Below are 15,208 nucleotides of genomic sequence, written 5' to 3'. Positions count from 1 at the left end.
GGTGACACTGATAAGCAGCACTGCTAGGTGGCACTGATGAGGCACTGATTGGCACCACTGGTGGGCATTGATAGGTGGCACTGATTGCTGGCACTTATGAATGAATGAATGAATGAGTGACTTGTATAGAGCTACCTATGCGAACTGATTCGCCTCAGGGCGCTTTTTGCCACCGGTGTCCATCTGCAGTATAGTGCGGTCCTTTACCCCGTGGGGTCCCGACGCGCTTATGTAAACTTATGTACTGTGGGCACTGATTCCTGGCACTGTGGGCACTGATTCCTGGCACTAGCAGGTGGCACTGGTGGGCACATATGAGGTGGCTTTGCCTCTTCCTCTTTGGCACCGATGTCCCTTCAACAGAAGCCAGTAATCGGTGATCAATTACCGATCTTCTGTTTACATCACATGATCAGCTGTCATTGGCTGACAGCTGATCATGTGGTAAGGGGCTGGGATCGACCCTTTGGATCTGTGATCTCATTGACTCGGGTGATCACAGTGTGCACCGCGCGCGCCCTTCAGGGGGACGTGACAAGCCTCCATCTTATCCCATAACCCAAAGGAGTGAGAAAGGTTATACACCATAATAGGAGGCCTGGCCTTAGCGGGGAGCCACAAAAGAAAATCAATAGAGTAGGAAGGGATCGCTTGTCTTTCAATGTTGACCCAATCGGGACGTTCCCGTCTCGAATATACGACTGACAATTGTATATGCTGCGCCACCTTATAATACATCCGAAGATCCGGAACACCCAGCCCACCCTTTATTCTTGGTGTGTATAGCGTAGCGCGGCCCAGCCGGTGGCCTTCAGGGCCCCATATAAACTTGAGACGGGAACCGTGCTAAGTCTGCTTTATTAAGGGGGACAGGCAGGGAGTGAAACAAATACAGAACACAGACTTTTTACTATTTCACACACGGCTTCTGTGATGTTTTGCCAAATACTAGAAGATCCCAATGTCAACCATGAAAATGATGTGAATATAACTTTTTTTAATCTCTGTTTTGTTGGTCTTTCTATATCTGATGTTTTGGTTCCAATACACAAATCTCAGACGATCCAATTATAATGATGTCGGGGGAGGTGGTGGTCTGCTGGGTCTTGTAGACGGCGGCCGTCCTCGGGAAAGCAGACCGGTGATAATTCTCAGTCGGTATTAATATAAGACAACTGCAGCTCTGTATGAAGAGAGAAGACTGGACGGGAGAGATGAGATCTGATCATTCGTTATATTGGAAGGATAAAAGAGAGAATTCCATGGAGTGTCTTTATTGTACGTATTGAAGGATCTTCTCACAAAGTGAAGAGCCGGTTTTATGAATGGAATGATTGGAAGAAATGATGATTTCCATATAATTCTGGGGGTGGAGGAGATGTTGAGGTCGGTGACATAACGCTGGGCTCTTCTCATTGTTAGATTGTCACACCGGTGTGCTCCTCATATATCTTCCAATCCCTTCTTATCATCTCATTCTATAATGTGTAGATTATAAGATATTATTAAACAAGGCTTTCATTTCCTTATATCGTCATGAAAATGTTTATTATATTTTTATACAATTCATAGACAAGAAAAAATGTAACAACTTAAGAAAAACTCACTTCTTTTTACTCTGATCAGTGTTACTTTACAAAATAATTGTTACTGTTGATAAATAAAAAAGATACATTTTATTCTATAGGTTGTCCTATTTAAAGCGGAGCTCCGCCGAATTTTTTTTTTTAAAAGTCAGCAGCTACAAATCATGCAGCTACTGACTTTTAAAACATGGACACTTACCTGTCCAATACAAAGATTTTTTTTTTTTTTTGCATATTTAATGTGTTACAATCCCTTCTTATCATCTAATTTTCGAATACACTATGTTACCAAAGGTATTGGGACGCCTGCCTTTACACACACATGAACTTTAACCACTTAAGGACCGAGCCTCTCTCTGTGATTTGTTGCTTACAAGTTAAAAACATTTTTTTTTTTGCTAGAAAATTACTTAGAACCTCCAAATATTATAATTTTTTTTTTCTAACGAAATAGAGAATAAAATGGTGGTTGTTGCAATACTTTCTGTCACACCGTATTTGCACAGCGGTCTTACAAGCGCACTTTTTTGGAAAAAAAATACACTTTTTTTAATTAAAAAAATAGCAATAAAGTTAGCCCAATTTTTTTTTTTATATTGTGAAAGATAATGTTACGCCGAGTAAATTGGTACCCAACATGTCACGCTTCAAAATTGCGCCCAGCAAGTGGAATGGTGACAAACTTTTACCCTTAAAAATCTCCATAGGATACGTTTAAAAAAATCTACAGGTTGCATGTTTTGAGTTACAGAGGAGGTCTAGAGCTAGAATTATTGCTCCCGCTCTACCGATCGAGGCGATACCTCACATGTGCGGTTTGAACACTGTTTTCATATGCGGGCGCTACTCATGTATGCGTTTGCTTCTGCACGCGAGGTCGGTGGGACGGATAGTGTTTAATTTTTTTTTTATTATTATTTATTTTACATTTTTTTTTTTACATTTTTACACTGTTTAAAAAAAAAAAGTGTCACTTTTATTCCTAATTCAAGGAATGTAAACATCCCTTGTAATAGAAAAAAGTATGACAGGTCCTCCTAAATATGAGATCTGGGGGGTCAAAAAAGACTTCATATCTCATATTTACATTAAAATGCAATAAGAAAAAAAATTGTCATTTAAAAAAATGAAAAAAATAAAATAAAAATGGCACTTTAACCACTTCCCGCATGCCCACGTCATATGATGTCCTGGGCTTTGAGCGGGTATATCTGAATGATGCCTGTAGTTACAGATATCATTCAGATATTGCCAGTTTCAGCCGGCGAATCTCTACACCATAGGAATGATCATAGTGGCCATTCAACCGCTTGATCGTTCCTATGGGAGGCGAGAGGAGACGTCCCCCCCCTGCCGCCGCCCTCCGGTGCTTGCTCCGACTCACCGTTACGATCGGTGAGGCAGAGAGCGGATCCGTCGGCACCGGATGTAGATCATAGAGATTTCCGGTGGACCAGATGGTCGCCAGAGTCTCTATGATCATCGAAGGCCGGGCGCGATGTTATGACGTCACGCCCGGCCTCTTCATTCAAAAAAACAGCGCCGCTTCGGCTGGGAAACAGTGATCGTTTTATTTTTTTTTTTATTTCAGGCTTCCCAGCCTAGTGGTGAGATATGGGGTCTTATTGATCCCATATCTCACTATTAAGAGGACCTGTCATGTTATATTCCTATTACAAGGAATGTTTACATTCCTTGTAATAGGAATACAATTGATCAAAAATGTTTTTTTTTTCAAAAAAGTGTCAAAATAAAAAAAAACAAAATATAATTATCAATCAAAAGAAATTTTTTTTTAAAGCGCCGCTGTCCCCGTGTGCTCGCATGCAGAAGCGAACGTATACATAAGTCCCGCCCACATATGAAAACGGTGTTCAAACCATACATGTGAGGTATCGCCGCGAACGTTGGAGTGAGAGCAATAATTTTGGCCCTAGACCTCCTCTGTAACTTAAAACATGTAACCAGTAAAAAAATTTCAAGCGTCGCCTATGGGGATTTTTAAGTACCGAACATTGGCGCCATTCCACGAGCGTGTGCAATTTTGAAGCGTGACATGTTAGGTATCTATTTACTCGGCGTAACTTCATCTTTCACAATATGCAAAAACATTGGGCTAACTTTACTGTTTTGTTTTTTTTTTAAACACAAAACTGTTTTTTTCTCCAAAAAAATGCGTTCGAAAAATTCCTACGCAAATACTGTGTGAGATAAAAAGTTGCAACAACCGCCATTGTATTCTCTAGGGTCTTTGCTAAAAAAACATATATAATGTTTGGGGGTTCTATTTAATTTTCTAGCAAAAAAATGATGATTTTTACATGTAGGAGAGAAATGTCAGAATTGGCCTGCTAAGGAAGTGGTTAAAGAGCTGTGGGCGGAAGTGAGGTTTTGATGTCGCCTCCGCCCAGCAGTGATATGGAGACGGATGGGGGTCATCTTCCCCTCACTCATCTGCATATCAAGCAAGGGGACAGAAGCCAATCGCCTCTGCCGCTGCCGATAAAAGGGATCTCACGGCAAATTCGCCGCAGAGACCACTTTTATCTTGTAGCGGACCTCCCGCTGAAGAAGAGGATACCGGGGTTATGGTAGCTGCTTCCATAACAACAATATCCTCCTTCAAAGTCATCATGTAAAACGACGGTTGGCGGTCCAGAAGTGGTTAATGACAACCCGGTCTAATGGGGCGTACACACGGTCGGACTTTTCGTCTACAAAAGTCCAACGGACGCCGACGGACTAAAGCTGGCTGGTAATCCGATCGTGTGTGGGCTTCTCCGGACTTTCAGCAGACTTTTTCAGCCTCAAATCCGACGGACTTTAGATTTGAAACATGCTTCAAATCTTTACGTCGTAACTATGACGGACCCCGAAATCCGCTCGTCTGTGTGCTAGTCCGACGGACAAAAACCCATGCTAGGGCAGCTATTGGCTACTGGCTATGAACTTCCTTATTTTAGTCCGGTGTACGTCATCACGTACGAATCCGTCGGACTTTTGTGTGGTCGTGTGTAGGCAAGTCCGTTCGTTAGAAAGTCTGCCGCAAGTCCGCCGCAAGTCCACCGAAAGTCCGTCGGACAGGCTGTCGGACTTTTGTAGACGAAAAGTCCGACCGTGTGTACGCCCCATTAGTCCGTAGGGTTCAATATTGAGTTGGCTCTGCCCTTTGCAGCTATAACAGCTTCAACTCTTCTGGGAAGGCCGTCCACAAGGATTAGGAGGGAATGTTTGATCGTTATTCCAGAGGAGCATTTGTGAGGTCAGGTACTGATGTTGGACGAGAAGGCCTGGCTTGCAGTCTCCACTCTAATTCACCCCAAAGGTGTTCTATCGGCTTGAGGTCAGGGCTCTGTGCAGTCCAGTCAATTTCTTCCACCCCAAACTCGCTCATCCATGTCTTTATGGACCTTGCTTCGTGCACTGGTCCAAATCATTTGGTGGAGGGGGAATTATGGTGGAGGGGAGGAGGGGGGATTATGGTGTGGGGGTTGTTTTTCAGGGGTTGGGCTTGGCCCCTTAGTTCCAGTGAAGGGAACTCTTAAGGCGTCATCATACCAAGACATTTTGGACAATTTAATTCTCAAACTTTGTGGGAACAGTTTGGGGACGGCCCCTTCCTGTTCCAACATGACTGCCCACCAGTGCACAAAGCAAGGTCCATAAAGACATGGATGAACGAGTTTGGGGTGGAGGAACTTGACTGGCCTGCACAGAGTCCTGACCTTAACCTGATAGAACACCTTTGGGATGAATTCGAGCGGAGACTGCGAGCCAGGCCTTCTCGTCCAACCTCAGTGCCTGACCTCACAAATGTTCTTCTGGAAGAATGGTCAAACATTCCCATAGACACCCTCCTAAACCTTGTGAACAGCCTTCCCAGAAGAGTTGAAGCTGTTATAGCTGCAAAAGGTGGGCCAACTCAATATTGAACCCTACAGGACTAAGACAGGGATGTCATTAAAATTCATGTGTGTGTAAAGGCAGGTGTCCTAATACTTTTGCTAATATAGTGTATGTTGATTGGAAGATTTTCATATAATTCTGGGGGTGGAGGAGATGTTGAGGTCGGTGACATAACGCTGGGCTCTTCTCATTGTTAGATTGTCACACCGGTGTGCTCCTCATATATCTTCCAATCCCTTCTTATCATCTCATTCTATAATGTGTAGATGATAAGATATTATACAATGTCACCACACATCATGAAAACAATGGACGGTCTGAAGATAAGTAATAAAGTATAAGATGACCCCCCCACACACACACACATAGGGATTGCAGGATTTCACTGCCGTAGGGAACACCAGGTAGAACCTCCCAGGGTCCTGAGAAGAAGAATGGGGGTCATGGAGGATCTTTTATTTCTTCTATGGCCCCAAACCTCAGAGATAATTCCAAGGACAACATACAATCAGATGAACCAAGGCTTGTTATTAACCCCTTAGTGATTGAGATTGGTTTGGCAAGAACGATTCTTCATGAATCCATGCTGATTACTGCTAATGATACCGTTCTTATTACTAAAATCTTGTATATAGTCCCTTCAAAAATTAGGAACGATGGTCTAGCAATCATCTGACTGAGTTCCCTAAGTACCCTCGGGTGCAAGCCATCTGGTCCCGGTGATTTATTAATGTTAAGTTTCCCAAGTCTAATTTTAATTCCGTCCTCTGTTAACCATGGAGGTGCTTCCTGTGTTGTGTCCTGAGGATAAACACTGCAGTTTTGGTTACTGAAGCCCCCCGATTCACTCGTGAAGACTGAGGAGAAGAATAAATTCAATACCTTTGCCATCTCCCCATCCTTTGTACCCAGATGTCCTTCCTCATTCTTTATGGGGCCAATATGGTCTGTCCTCCCTTTTTTACTGTTTACATACTTAAAGAATTTCTTGGGATTTTTTTTTGCTCTCCTCCGCTATGTGTCTTTCATGTTCTTTTTTTTTTTCCATGAAAATTTTTTATTGAAAATAAAATAGTTACAACATAGTAGAGTATGTTACAGAAGCAACTAGTATCACATAGATGTGAACATAACAGTTAACCTAAACAGAACACAGTACAGGAAAATGGAGTACAGTATAGTATTGATAGTCAGATGAGTGTGTAACGGTTGGTAGGCGGTTTGGAGTTTATTTGGTTTCTTGCTTGTAGGTAAGTGATAGAGGTGGGTGGAGTGGTATGAGTGGTCTTGTTTTCTTAACCGCCTGGAGCAACGAGAGTGGGGTGTGATTATTATGGTAGGAGTGTGTCTGAGTAGAGTATCAGGCTTCTTGTAGTGCTGAGTAGAGTTCAGGGGTGGTTTGAAGGAAAGTTTGGGGTAGATGGAGTGGTGGGGGGGTATTGAGAGTAAGGAGGGGAAGGGGGGTGGAAAAAAGAGGCAGAGGGGGTGGGTTGGGTACCATCTCTCTCTCCCTCCACGGGGGTGGGTATATGGAGGTTAGGATCGTGGGACACGAGTTTGGATATTCTGTGCTTTAGATGTGCATTATGATGGCTGTTAGGAAGGGGGGTGATGTCAGGGCTTTTTAGAGTGGGATGTCGCCTGAAGTGTATGCTTGCGGTGTATTAGGGGTCATCAGGTTGTGGTATTCTGAAGTTGTTAGAAAGTGAGTCCAACAGGCCCATTTGGAGGAAAATTTTGTGGGTGTGTCATTGGCTATGCAGATGAGTCGTTCCATTTCTGCTATTTTGGCTGTTCTAGAAAGCCATTCTTTGGTAGAGGGGGTGTGTGAGGTTCCCCAATGGATTGGTATGCATTGTTTGGCTGTGTTTACCATGTGCATGCCAAGGGACTTGAAGTATCGATTGTTTGCGGAAGGGTAATAGTGTAGGAGGAATTGGGCTGGTGTGAATTCAAGTGTATGTGGTACCCTTGGTGAAGATGCGGTGGATCTCGGACCAGAACGATTGGATTTTGGGGCAGCTCCAGAAAATGTGTTGGATAGATCCTTTATCGTTTCTGCATCTCCAACATGTATCTAGGAGATCTAGTTGGTATTTGTGGATCAGTGCAGGGGGGGGTACGGTACCAACGTGTTAGGATTTTGTATCCATAGTCAGGAAAATTTGTTCCCAGTCTTCAGGGGTAAGTGATAGAGAGAGTTCCTCCTCCCAGGTCAAGCATGCTTTGCTCGTATTTGGGGAAATGTTTGTGAATAGGAGAGAGTGTGTTACCGAGAGTAGGTGACGTTGAGGAGTATGTGTTAGACATAGAGATTCAAAAGGGGACAGGGGTCTAGAGACCTTAAATTTCCTGTCAAGCTTGCTCAGGTAGTGAGTCAGCAGAGAGTAGTTCCAGGGGGAAATGGGGGGGGCTGTCATCGTTGGAGGGTAATTTGTTGTAGTGTAGGAGTTTACCTAGTTAATAGAAATGGTATGCTAAAGCGTTTTTGTGGGGCCATGAGTCCTTTAAGAAGTTGCTATGCAGTCCAGGTGGAAAGTCCGGGTTAAGATGAACTGGAGTGAGAGGGCCAGGTGCTGATGATAGTGATGACAGTTTACAGGAAACTTCTAAGTGTTGGACCAATGAGGGGGTGAAAAAGGGTGTCGATTGGAATGTGCTTGTGGAGTGTCCATGGTAATAAGTAAAGCGGGAGTGTGGTAAAGGAAGCCTCAAGGTGGACCCAGTCTTTGATTACATTGTGGATGTTCCAGTCTATTATTCTGGTGAGCTGGCATGCATGGTAGTAGTTTTTGACATCAGGAAGGCCTATCCCACGTCTTTTGTGTTCTATCTTAGCCGTCCTTATTGCTCCCTTACATTTCTTGCTATGATCCTTCAGCCTTGTATTTTTTGAAGGCCTTCTTTGCTTTTATATGCATTTTTACATTGGAGTTAAGCCATCCAGACTTTTGTTTGCTCTTTTAAATTTATTACTCAATGGGATGCTTTGGCTAATGCCCTTATTTAATATGCTCTTAAAGCAAACCCATCTCTCCTCTGTGTTCTTTGTTTTCTAAGATTTTATCCCAATTTATATCTTTTAGCAAGGTTCGTAGTTTAGGGAAGTTGGCTCTTTTGAAATACAGTGTCTTTGTATTCCCCTTATGTTTCCTATTTGTGTGATTTACTGAAATTAATTTACCTGTGATCGCTGTTACCTAAATTGCCCAGTATTTCCACATCCGTGATCAGGTCTGTATTGTTGGTAATCAGTAGATCTAGTAATGCTTTGTTTCTAGTTGGTGCGTCTACCATCTGACCCATAAAATTGATCTGCAAGACATTTAGGAACTGGCGAGCTTTAGAGGAATGCACGGTTCACTCCACCCAGTTTATGTCGGGATAATTAAAATCCCCCATTATGATAACACTTCCCTGCTAACGGGAGGGAGATGCCACGGGTACCACAGAGCTGCTGATCTCCCCCTCCCCCACCACTGCATAGAGAACTGACAGCCAGAGGTGCAGGAGGAGATGCTGTGGGCACCATAGAGATCAATGTGGAGGTGAGTGGCTATGGGGTGACCTGTCTCTATTGGAAATAGTGTGTGTTGGGAAAGTGTTTGTACAGAGATGTGCTGGGGGGGGGGGTGTAGATGCACATCAAGTAGGTACAGAGCAGGAGTGTGAGGGGTTCAAAGATCACTTGCTGTTGTGTACAGTGGTGTGCTGGGGGGTATGGAGGATATTGGGAGGTGCAGAGGTGTCTGTGTTTGTGTGCGGAGGGGGGTGCAGAGGTTTGCTGGGGGTTACAAAGGCTTGATGGGCGTATGGAGGCATACTGGGGGATAAAGAGCATTCTAGAGGTGCAGAGATGTGCTGGGGGGTATGGAGGATGCTGGAAGGTGCAGAGGTGTGTGGGGGGTGCAGAGATGTGCTGGGGGTATGGAGGATGCTGGAAGGTGCAGAGGTGTGTGGGGGGGGTGCAGAGATGTGCTGGGGAGTATGGAGGATGCTGGAAGGTGCAGAGGTGTGTGGGGGGTGCAGAGATGTGCTGGGGGGTATGGAAGATGCTGAAAGGTGCAGAGGTGTGTGGGGGGTGCAGAGATGTGCTGGGGGGGTATGGAGGATGCTGGAAGGTGCAGAGGTGTGTGGGGGTGCAGAGATGTGCTGGGGATGTAGAGATGTTCTGGGGGAATGGAGGATGCTGGAAGGTGCAGAGGTGTGTAGGGGGTGCAGAGATATGCTGGGGGGTATGGAGGATGCTGGAAGGTGCAGAGGTGTGTGGGGGGTGCAGAGATGTGCTGGGGATGCAGAGATGTTTTGGGGGAATGGAGGATGCTGGAAGGTGCAGAGGTGTGTGGGGGGTGCAGAGATATGCTGGGGGGTATGGAGGATGCTGGAAGATGCAGAGGTGTGTGCAGGAGGTGCAGCGATGTACAAAGGGGTACAGAAGTGTGCTGGGAGTATAGAGGAGTGCTGAGGTGGACGAAGGCATTCCGGGGTGTAGAGATGTGTAAAGGGGTATGGGATTAGGTAGTTCTTGTAGAACCATTCCCATTTTAAATGCTCCACCCCTAACTAAGATACATTCTCTGCCTACAATGGCTGGCTGAACACATAGAAAAAGAGGTATCCCTGAAAATATTTTTGGAAAGGGCACCCGCTGAAGAACATGTGAAAGGATTCTGCTGCGGTACCATGATAAATGGCCCTGTGATGGGAGTGAAGGGCCCCAGAAAAGTGGAAAGGGCCCCAGGATCATTGGCAATGGCCTCCTGGGATGGGGTCAGGGTGGCCCATTCATGGTTTCTTGCACCAGGGCCCTGAAGGTTCTAGTTACGCCTCTATGAGGATGGTTGGGTTTGGTCTTCCCAGCCTCCCTCTGCAGGACCAGAGTAACACATTTATTTTAGTCCCCAGCCTGGCTGCCACTTGACTTGAACTCAAGTTGGTGGTGGATCCAACTGTCCCTCCTTTTGGAATCTAATCCCTCTGTCCCTCATTCTCCTCAGTTGTCCCTCTTTTGTCTTCAGTTGTCCCTCTTTCTCCTCAGTTGTTCCTCTTTCTCCTCATTTGTCCTTCTTTTCTCCTCAGTTGTCCCTCTTTCTCCTCAGTTGTTCCTCTTTCTCCTCAGTTGTCCCTCTTTTCTCCTCAGTTGTTCCTCTTTCTCCTCAGTTGTCCCTCTTTGATGCTTAGTTGTTCCCTTTTGGTCTGATAAAATCTGCTATTTCAAATTCAAAAATGTTACACTTTACTAAACTTTCCATCCAACCTCTATAGTATTGGATTTGTAATTTTCTACAGCCAGTAGAGTGGAACCGTAATGGCTAGAAAAGCACACGTGGGCATAATCATTTTTTTGCATATTGAATAATAATCACAAACCCTGTATCTGGGGGTGTGGTGGGGGTTCTTCCTTTGCCTATATAATGAATGATGTCCCCTTTTGTCATTTCAGAATGTTGGGAGGTCTATTGTGAGGGAGAGGGGCGTGTCATGTGTTCCCCCATATGTGGACATTCTGGACATTTTTTGTGGTTCCTGCAGCAGAAGAGCTCAGAGAAGGGAAGAACAGGATCATATTTTTCCAGTTCTATCCATATTCCATTTGTAATTCTAGAGCTTCCATCCTATTAGGTGACAAAACCCTCCAGTATACTAATCCTCCATAGAGATCTGTGGCCTTCGGTGTAGAAGATGATCAGCAGAGGAATCCAAAGCAACAAAGTCAATGGCACATTCTATCCCACCTCATTCATCCTGGTTGGGATTCCCGGACTAGAAGGAGCTTATAAGTGGGTGGGTGCCATTGTTTGCTTATGTTATGTCCTGACATTGCTTGGAAACATGATGCTTGTGACTGTCATCTCAACTTCTTCTGGCCTCCACAAGCCTATGTTTATTTTCCTTTCTATGTTAGCCTCCAATGATGCTCTTCTGGCCACAAGCATTGCCCCACAAATGCTGTTAATCTTCTGGTTTCAGAAGAGATACATACATTTTGAATCATGTCTCCTCCAGATGTTCTTCCTCTATTCTTTGACCAGCTTTGAGTCAGGACTTTTGTTTGGTATGTCCTTTGACCGTTATATCGCCATCTGTCAGCCGCTCAGGTATGGGTCTATAATGACCAATACCATCATCGTTAAACTGGTCATCTTCTTACTGCTCAGAGCAGTCACTTTGTTTTCTCCCTGCATAATTTTGATACGGAGATTTCCAGCATTTAGAACCAACATCTTGCCCCATTCATACTGTGAGCACATGACGATTGTGAAAATTGCTGCTGCCGACATCAGAATAAACAGTGCCTTGGGATTGGCTGCGGCATTCGTGATCCTAGGAGTAGACCTGCTGTTTATCCTGGTATCCTACTGCGCCATCTTCCACGCCGTCTTCAGTCTTCCATCCAAAGACGCCCGGCTGAAAACCTTTAACACCTGTATACCTCATATGTGTGTTTTTCTAAGTTTTCATGGTCTGGCCTTCTTCACTTGCCTGTCCCACCGATATGGTGGTAAAAGGTTTCCACCTTATGTTCACATAATTCTAGCAGATATGTACCTTCTAGTCCCACCCATGCTAAATCCAATTATTTATGGAGTGAAGACAAAACTGATTCGGGAGAAAGTCTGGAAAGCTTTGCATAAATGTCAAAGCCCTCATGTAAAGTGACTGAATCTGTAGAACTAATGTATGTTTGTCCTGCTGGTTCCCATTTCACCCAATAAATGGTAACTGGAAAATTTTAAATACAAACATTTACTAGGTGGTGGGCAGGCAAAACATTTATGACTGACAGGTGGTAGGTCGGTAGCTAGGTAGGTAGGTAGGTAGGTAGGTCAGTAGGTACTTCACTGTGTCTGGATCCTGCCCACCACTACCATCTGTATTTAGCTACCTGGCACATTCTGTGTGCCATGCTAAAGGTCTCCTTTTGCCCACTGTAGGCACAGGCAGGGAAGTAGGCAGCATCATTGACACCACTATAATAAGGTGTCCAACTCCCTCATCACATACGTAGTAGTGATCAAAGCAATTATTGTAAATATAAACTGCATTATACTGAAGATGAAATGTGTGAGTGAATGATGGACAGGTGGACCAGCCAGATCCCAGTAATAGGATGTCACTAACACCAAAGAATCATGAGATCAAAGGAACTGACTGAAGAGCTCAGAGACAGAATTGTGGCAAGGCACAGATCTGGTCAAGGTAACGAAAAAATTTCTGCTGCACTTAAGGTTCCTAAGAGCCCAGTGGCTTCCATAATCCTTAAATGGAAGAAGTTTGGGACGACCAGAACCATTCCTAGAGTTGGCCGTCCGGCCAAACTGAGCTATCGAGGGGAGAAGAGCCTTGGTGAGAGAGGTAAAGAAGAACCCAAAGATCACTGTGGCTGAGCTCCAGAGATGCAGCCGGGAGATGGGAGAAAGTTGTAGAAAGTCAACCATCACTGCAGCCCTCTACCAGTCGGGGCTTTATGGCAGAGTGGTCCGTGGAAGCCTCTCCTCAGTGCAAGACACATGAAAGCCTGCATGGAGTTTGCTAAAAAACACCTGAAGGACTCCAAGATGGTGAGAAATAAGATTCTTTGATTTGATGAGACCAAGATAGAACTTTTTGGCCTTAATTCTAAGCGGTATGTGTGGAGAAAACCAGGCACTGCTCATCACCTGTCTAATACAGTCCCAACAGTGAAGCATGGAGGTGGCAGCATCATGCTGTGGGGGTGTTTTTTAGCTGCAGGGACAGGACGACTGAATGCAATCAAGGGAAAGATGAATGCGGCCAAGTACAGGGATATCCTGGACAAAAACCTTCTCCAGAGTGCTCAGGACCTCAGACTGGGCTGAAGGTTTACCTTCCAACAAGACAATGACCCTAAGCACACAGCTAAAATAACGAAGGAGTGGCTTCACAACAACTCAGTGACTGTTCTTGAATGGTCCAGCCAGAGCCCTGACTTAAACCCAATTGAGCATCTCTGGAGAGACCTACTGTATATATATATATATATATATATATATATATATATATACAGTGGGGACGGAAAGTATTCAGACCCCCTTAAATTTTTCACTCTTTGTTATATTGCAGACATTTGCTAAAATCATTTAAGTTCATTTTTATACAGCACCCCATATTGACAGAAAAACACAGCATTGTTGACATTTTTGAAGTTTTATTAAAAAATAAAAACTGAAATATCACATGGTCCTAAGTATTCAGACCCTTTGCTGTGACACTCATATATATAACTCAGGTGCTGTCCATTTCTTCTGGTCATCCTTGAGATGGTTCTACACCTTCATTTGAGTCCAGCTGTGTTTGATTCTACTGATTGGACTTGATTAGGAAAGCCACACACCTGTCTATATAAGACCTTACAGCTCACAGTGCATGTCAGAGCAAATGAGAATCATGAGGTCAAAGGAACTGCCTGAAGAGCTCAGAGACAGAATTGTGGCAAGGCACAGATCTGACCAAGGTTACAAAAAAATTTCTGCTGCACTTAAGGTTCCTAAGAGCACAGTGGCCTCCATAATCCTTAAATGGAAGACGTTTGGGACCACCAGAACCCTTCCTAAAGCTGGCCGTCCGGCCAAACTGAGCTATCGGGGGAGAAGAGCCTTGGTGAGAGAGATAAAGTAGAACCCAAAGATCACTGTGGCTGAGCTCCAGAGATGCAGTCGGGAGATGGGAGAAAGTTGTAGAAAGTCAACCATCACTGCAGCCCTCCACCAGTTGGGGCTTTATGGCAGAGTGGCCCGACGGAAGCCTCTCCTCAGTGCAAGACACATGAAAGCCCGCATGGAGTTTGCTAAAAAACACCTGAAGGACTCCAAGATGGTGAGAAATAAGATTCTCTGATCTGATGAGACCGAGATAGAACTTTTTGGCCTTAATTCTAAGCGGTATGTGTGGAGAAAACCAGGCACTGCTCATCACCTGTCCAATACAGTCCCAACAGTGAAGCATGGTGGTTGAAGCATCAAGCTGTGGGGGTGTTTTTCAGCTGCAGGGACAGGACGAATGGTTGCAATTGAGGGAAAGATGAATGCGGCCAAGTACAGGGATATCCTGGACGAAAACCTTCTCCAGAGTGCTCAGGACCTCAGACTGGGCCGAAGGTTTACCTTCCAACAAGACAATGACCCTAAGAACATAGCTAACGAAGGAGTGGCTTCACAACAACTCTGTGACTGTTCTTGAATGGCCCAGCCAGAGCCCTGACTTAAACCCAATTGAGCATCTCTGGAGAGACCTAAAAATGGCCGTCCACCAACATTTACCATCCAACCTGACAGAACTGGAGAGGATCTGCAAGGAGGAATGGCAGAGGATCCCCAAACCCAGGTGTGAAAAACTTGTTGGATCTTTCCCAAAAAGACTCATCAAAAGGGGCTTCTACTAAATACTGAGCAAAGGGTCTGAGTACTTAGGACCATGTGATATTTCAGTTTTTCTTTTTTTAATAAAACTGCAAAAATGTCAACAATTCTGTGTTTTTCTGTCAATATGGGGTGCTGTGTGTACAATATGGGGGGCTGTGTGTACAATATGGGGTGCTGTGTGTACAATATGGAGTGCTGTGTGTACAATATGGGGTGCTGTGTGTACAATATGGGGGGCTGTGTGTACAATATGGGGTGCTATGTGTACAATATGGGGGGCTGTGTGTACATTAATGAGGAAAAAAATGAACTTAAATGATTTTAGCAAATGGC

At 44.6% G+C, this 15,208-nt stretch overlaps 2 protein-coding genes and 1 pseudogene across 2 annotated transcripts in view; 2 read left to right on the top strand and 1 right to left on the bottom strand.

Annotated features, from left to right (window-relative positions):
• Positions 1-15,208, top strand: part of LOC141126579 (uncharacterized) — a 927,381-nt gene that overhangs the window by 275,396 nt on the left and 636,777 nt on the right. The window lies entirely within an intron of this gene.
• LOC141126578 (uncharacterized) overlaps positions 1-15,208 on the bottom strand; it is a 1,610,887-nt pseudogene that overhangs the window by 1,279,429 nt on the left and 316,250 nt on the right.
• On the top strand, positions 11,175-12,152 carry LOC141126603 (olfactory receptor 52A1-like). Its single transcript, XM_073612525.1, has one exon. It carries the CDS (start codon positions 11,175-11,177, stop codon positions 12,150-12,152), a length of 978 nt encoding a protein of 325 aa, XP_073468626.1.

This window comes from Aquarana catesbeiana, linkage group LG02, assembly GCF_042186555.1.
Source record: "Aquarana catesbeiana isolate 2022-GZ linkage group LG02, ASM4218655v1, whole genome shotgun sequence".
In the NCBI taxonomy this organism is placed as follows: domain Eukaryota; kingdom Metazoa; phylum Chordata; class Amphibia; order Anura; family Ranidae; genus Aquarana; species Aquarana catesbeiana.
Note: the sequence above shows the minus strand (reverse complement) of the source record. Positions and strands in the feature narration are given on the sequence as shown.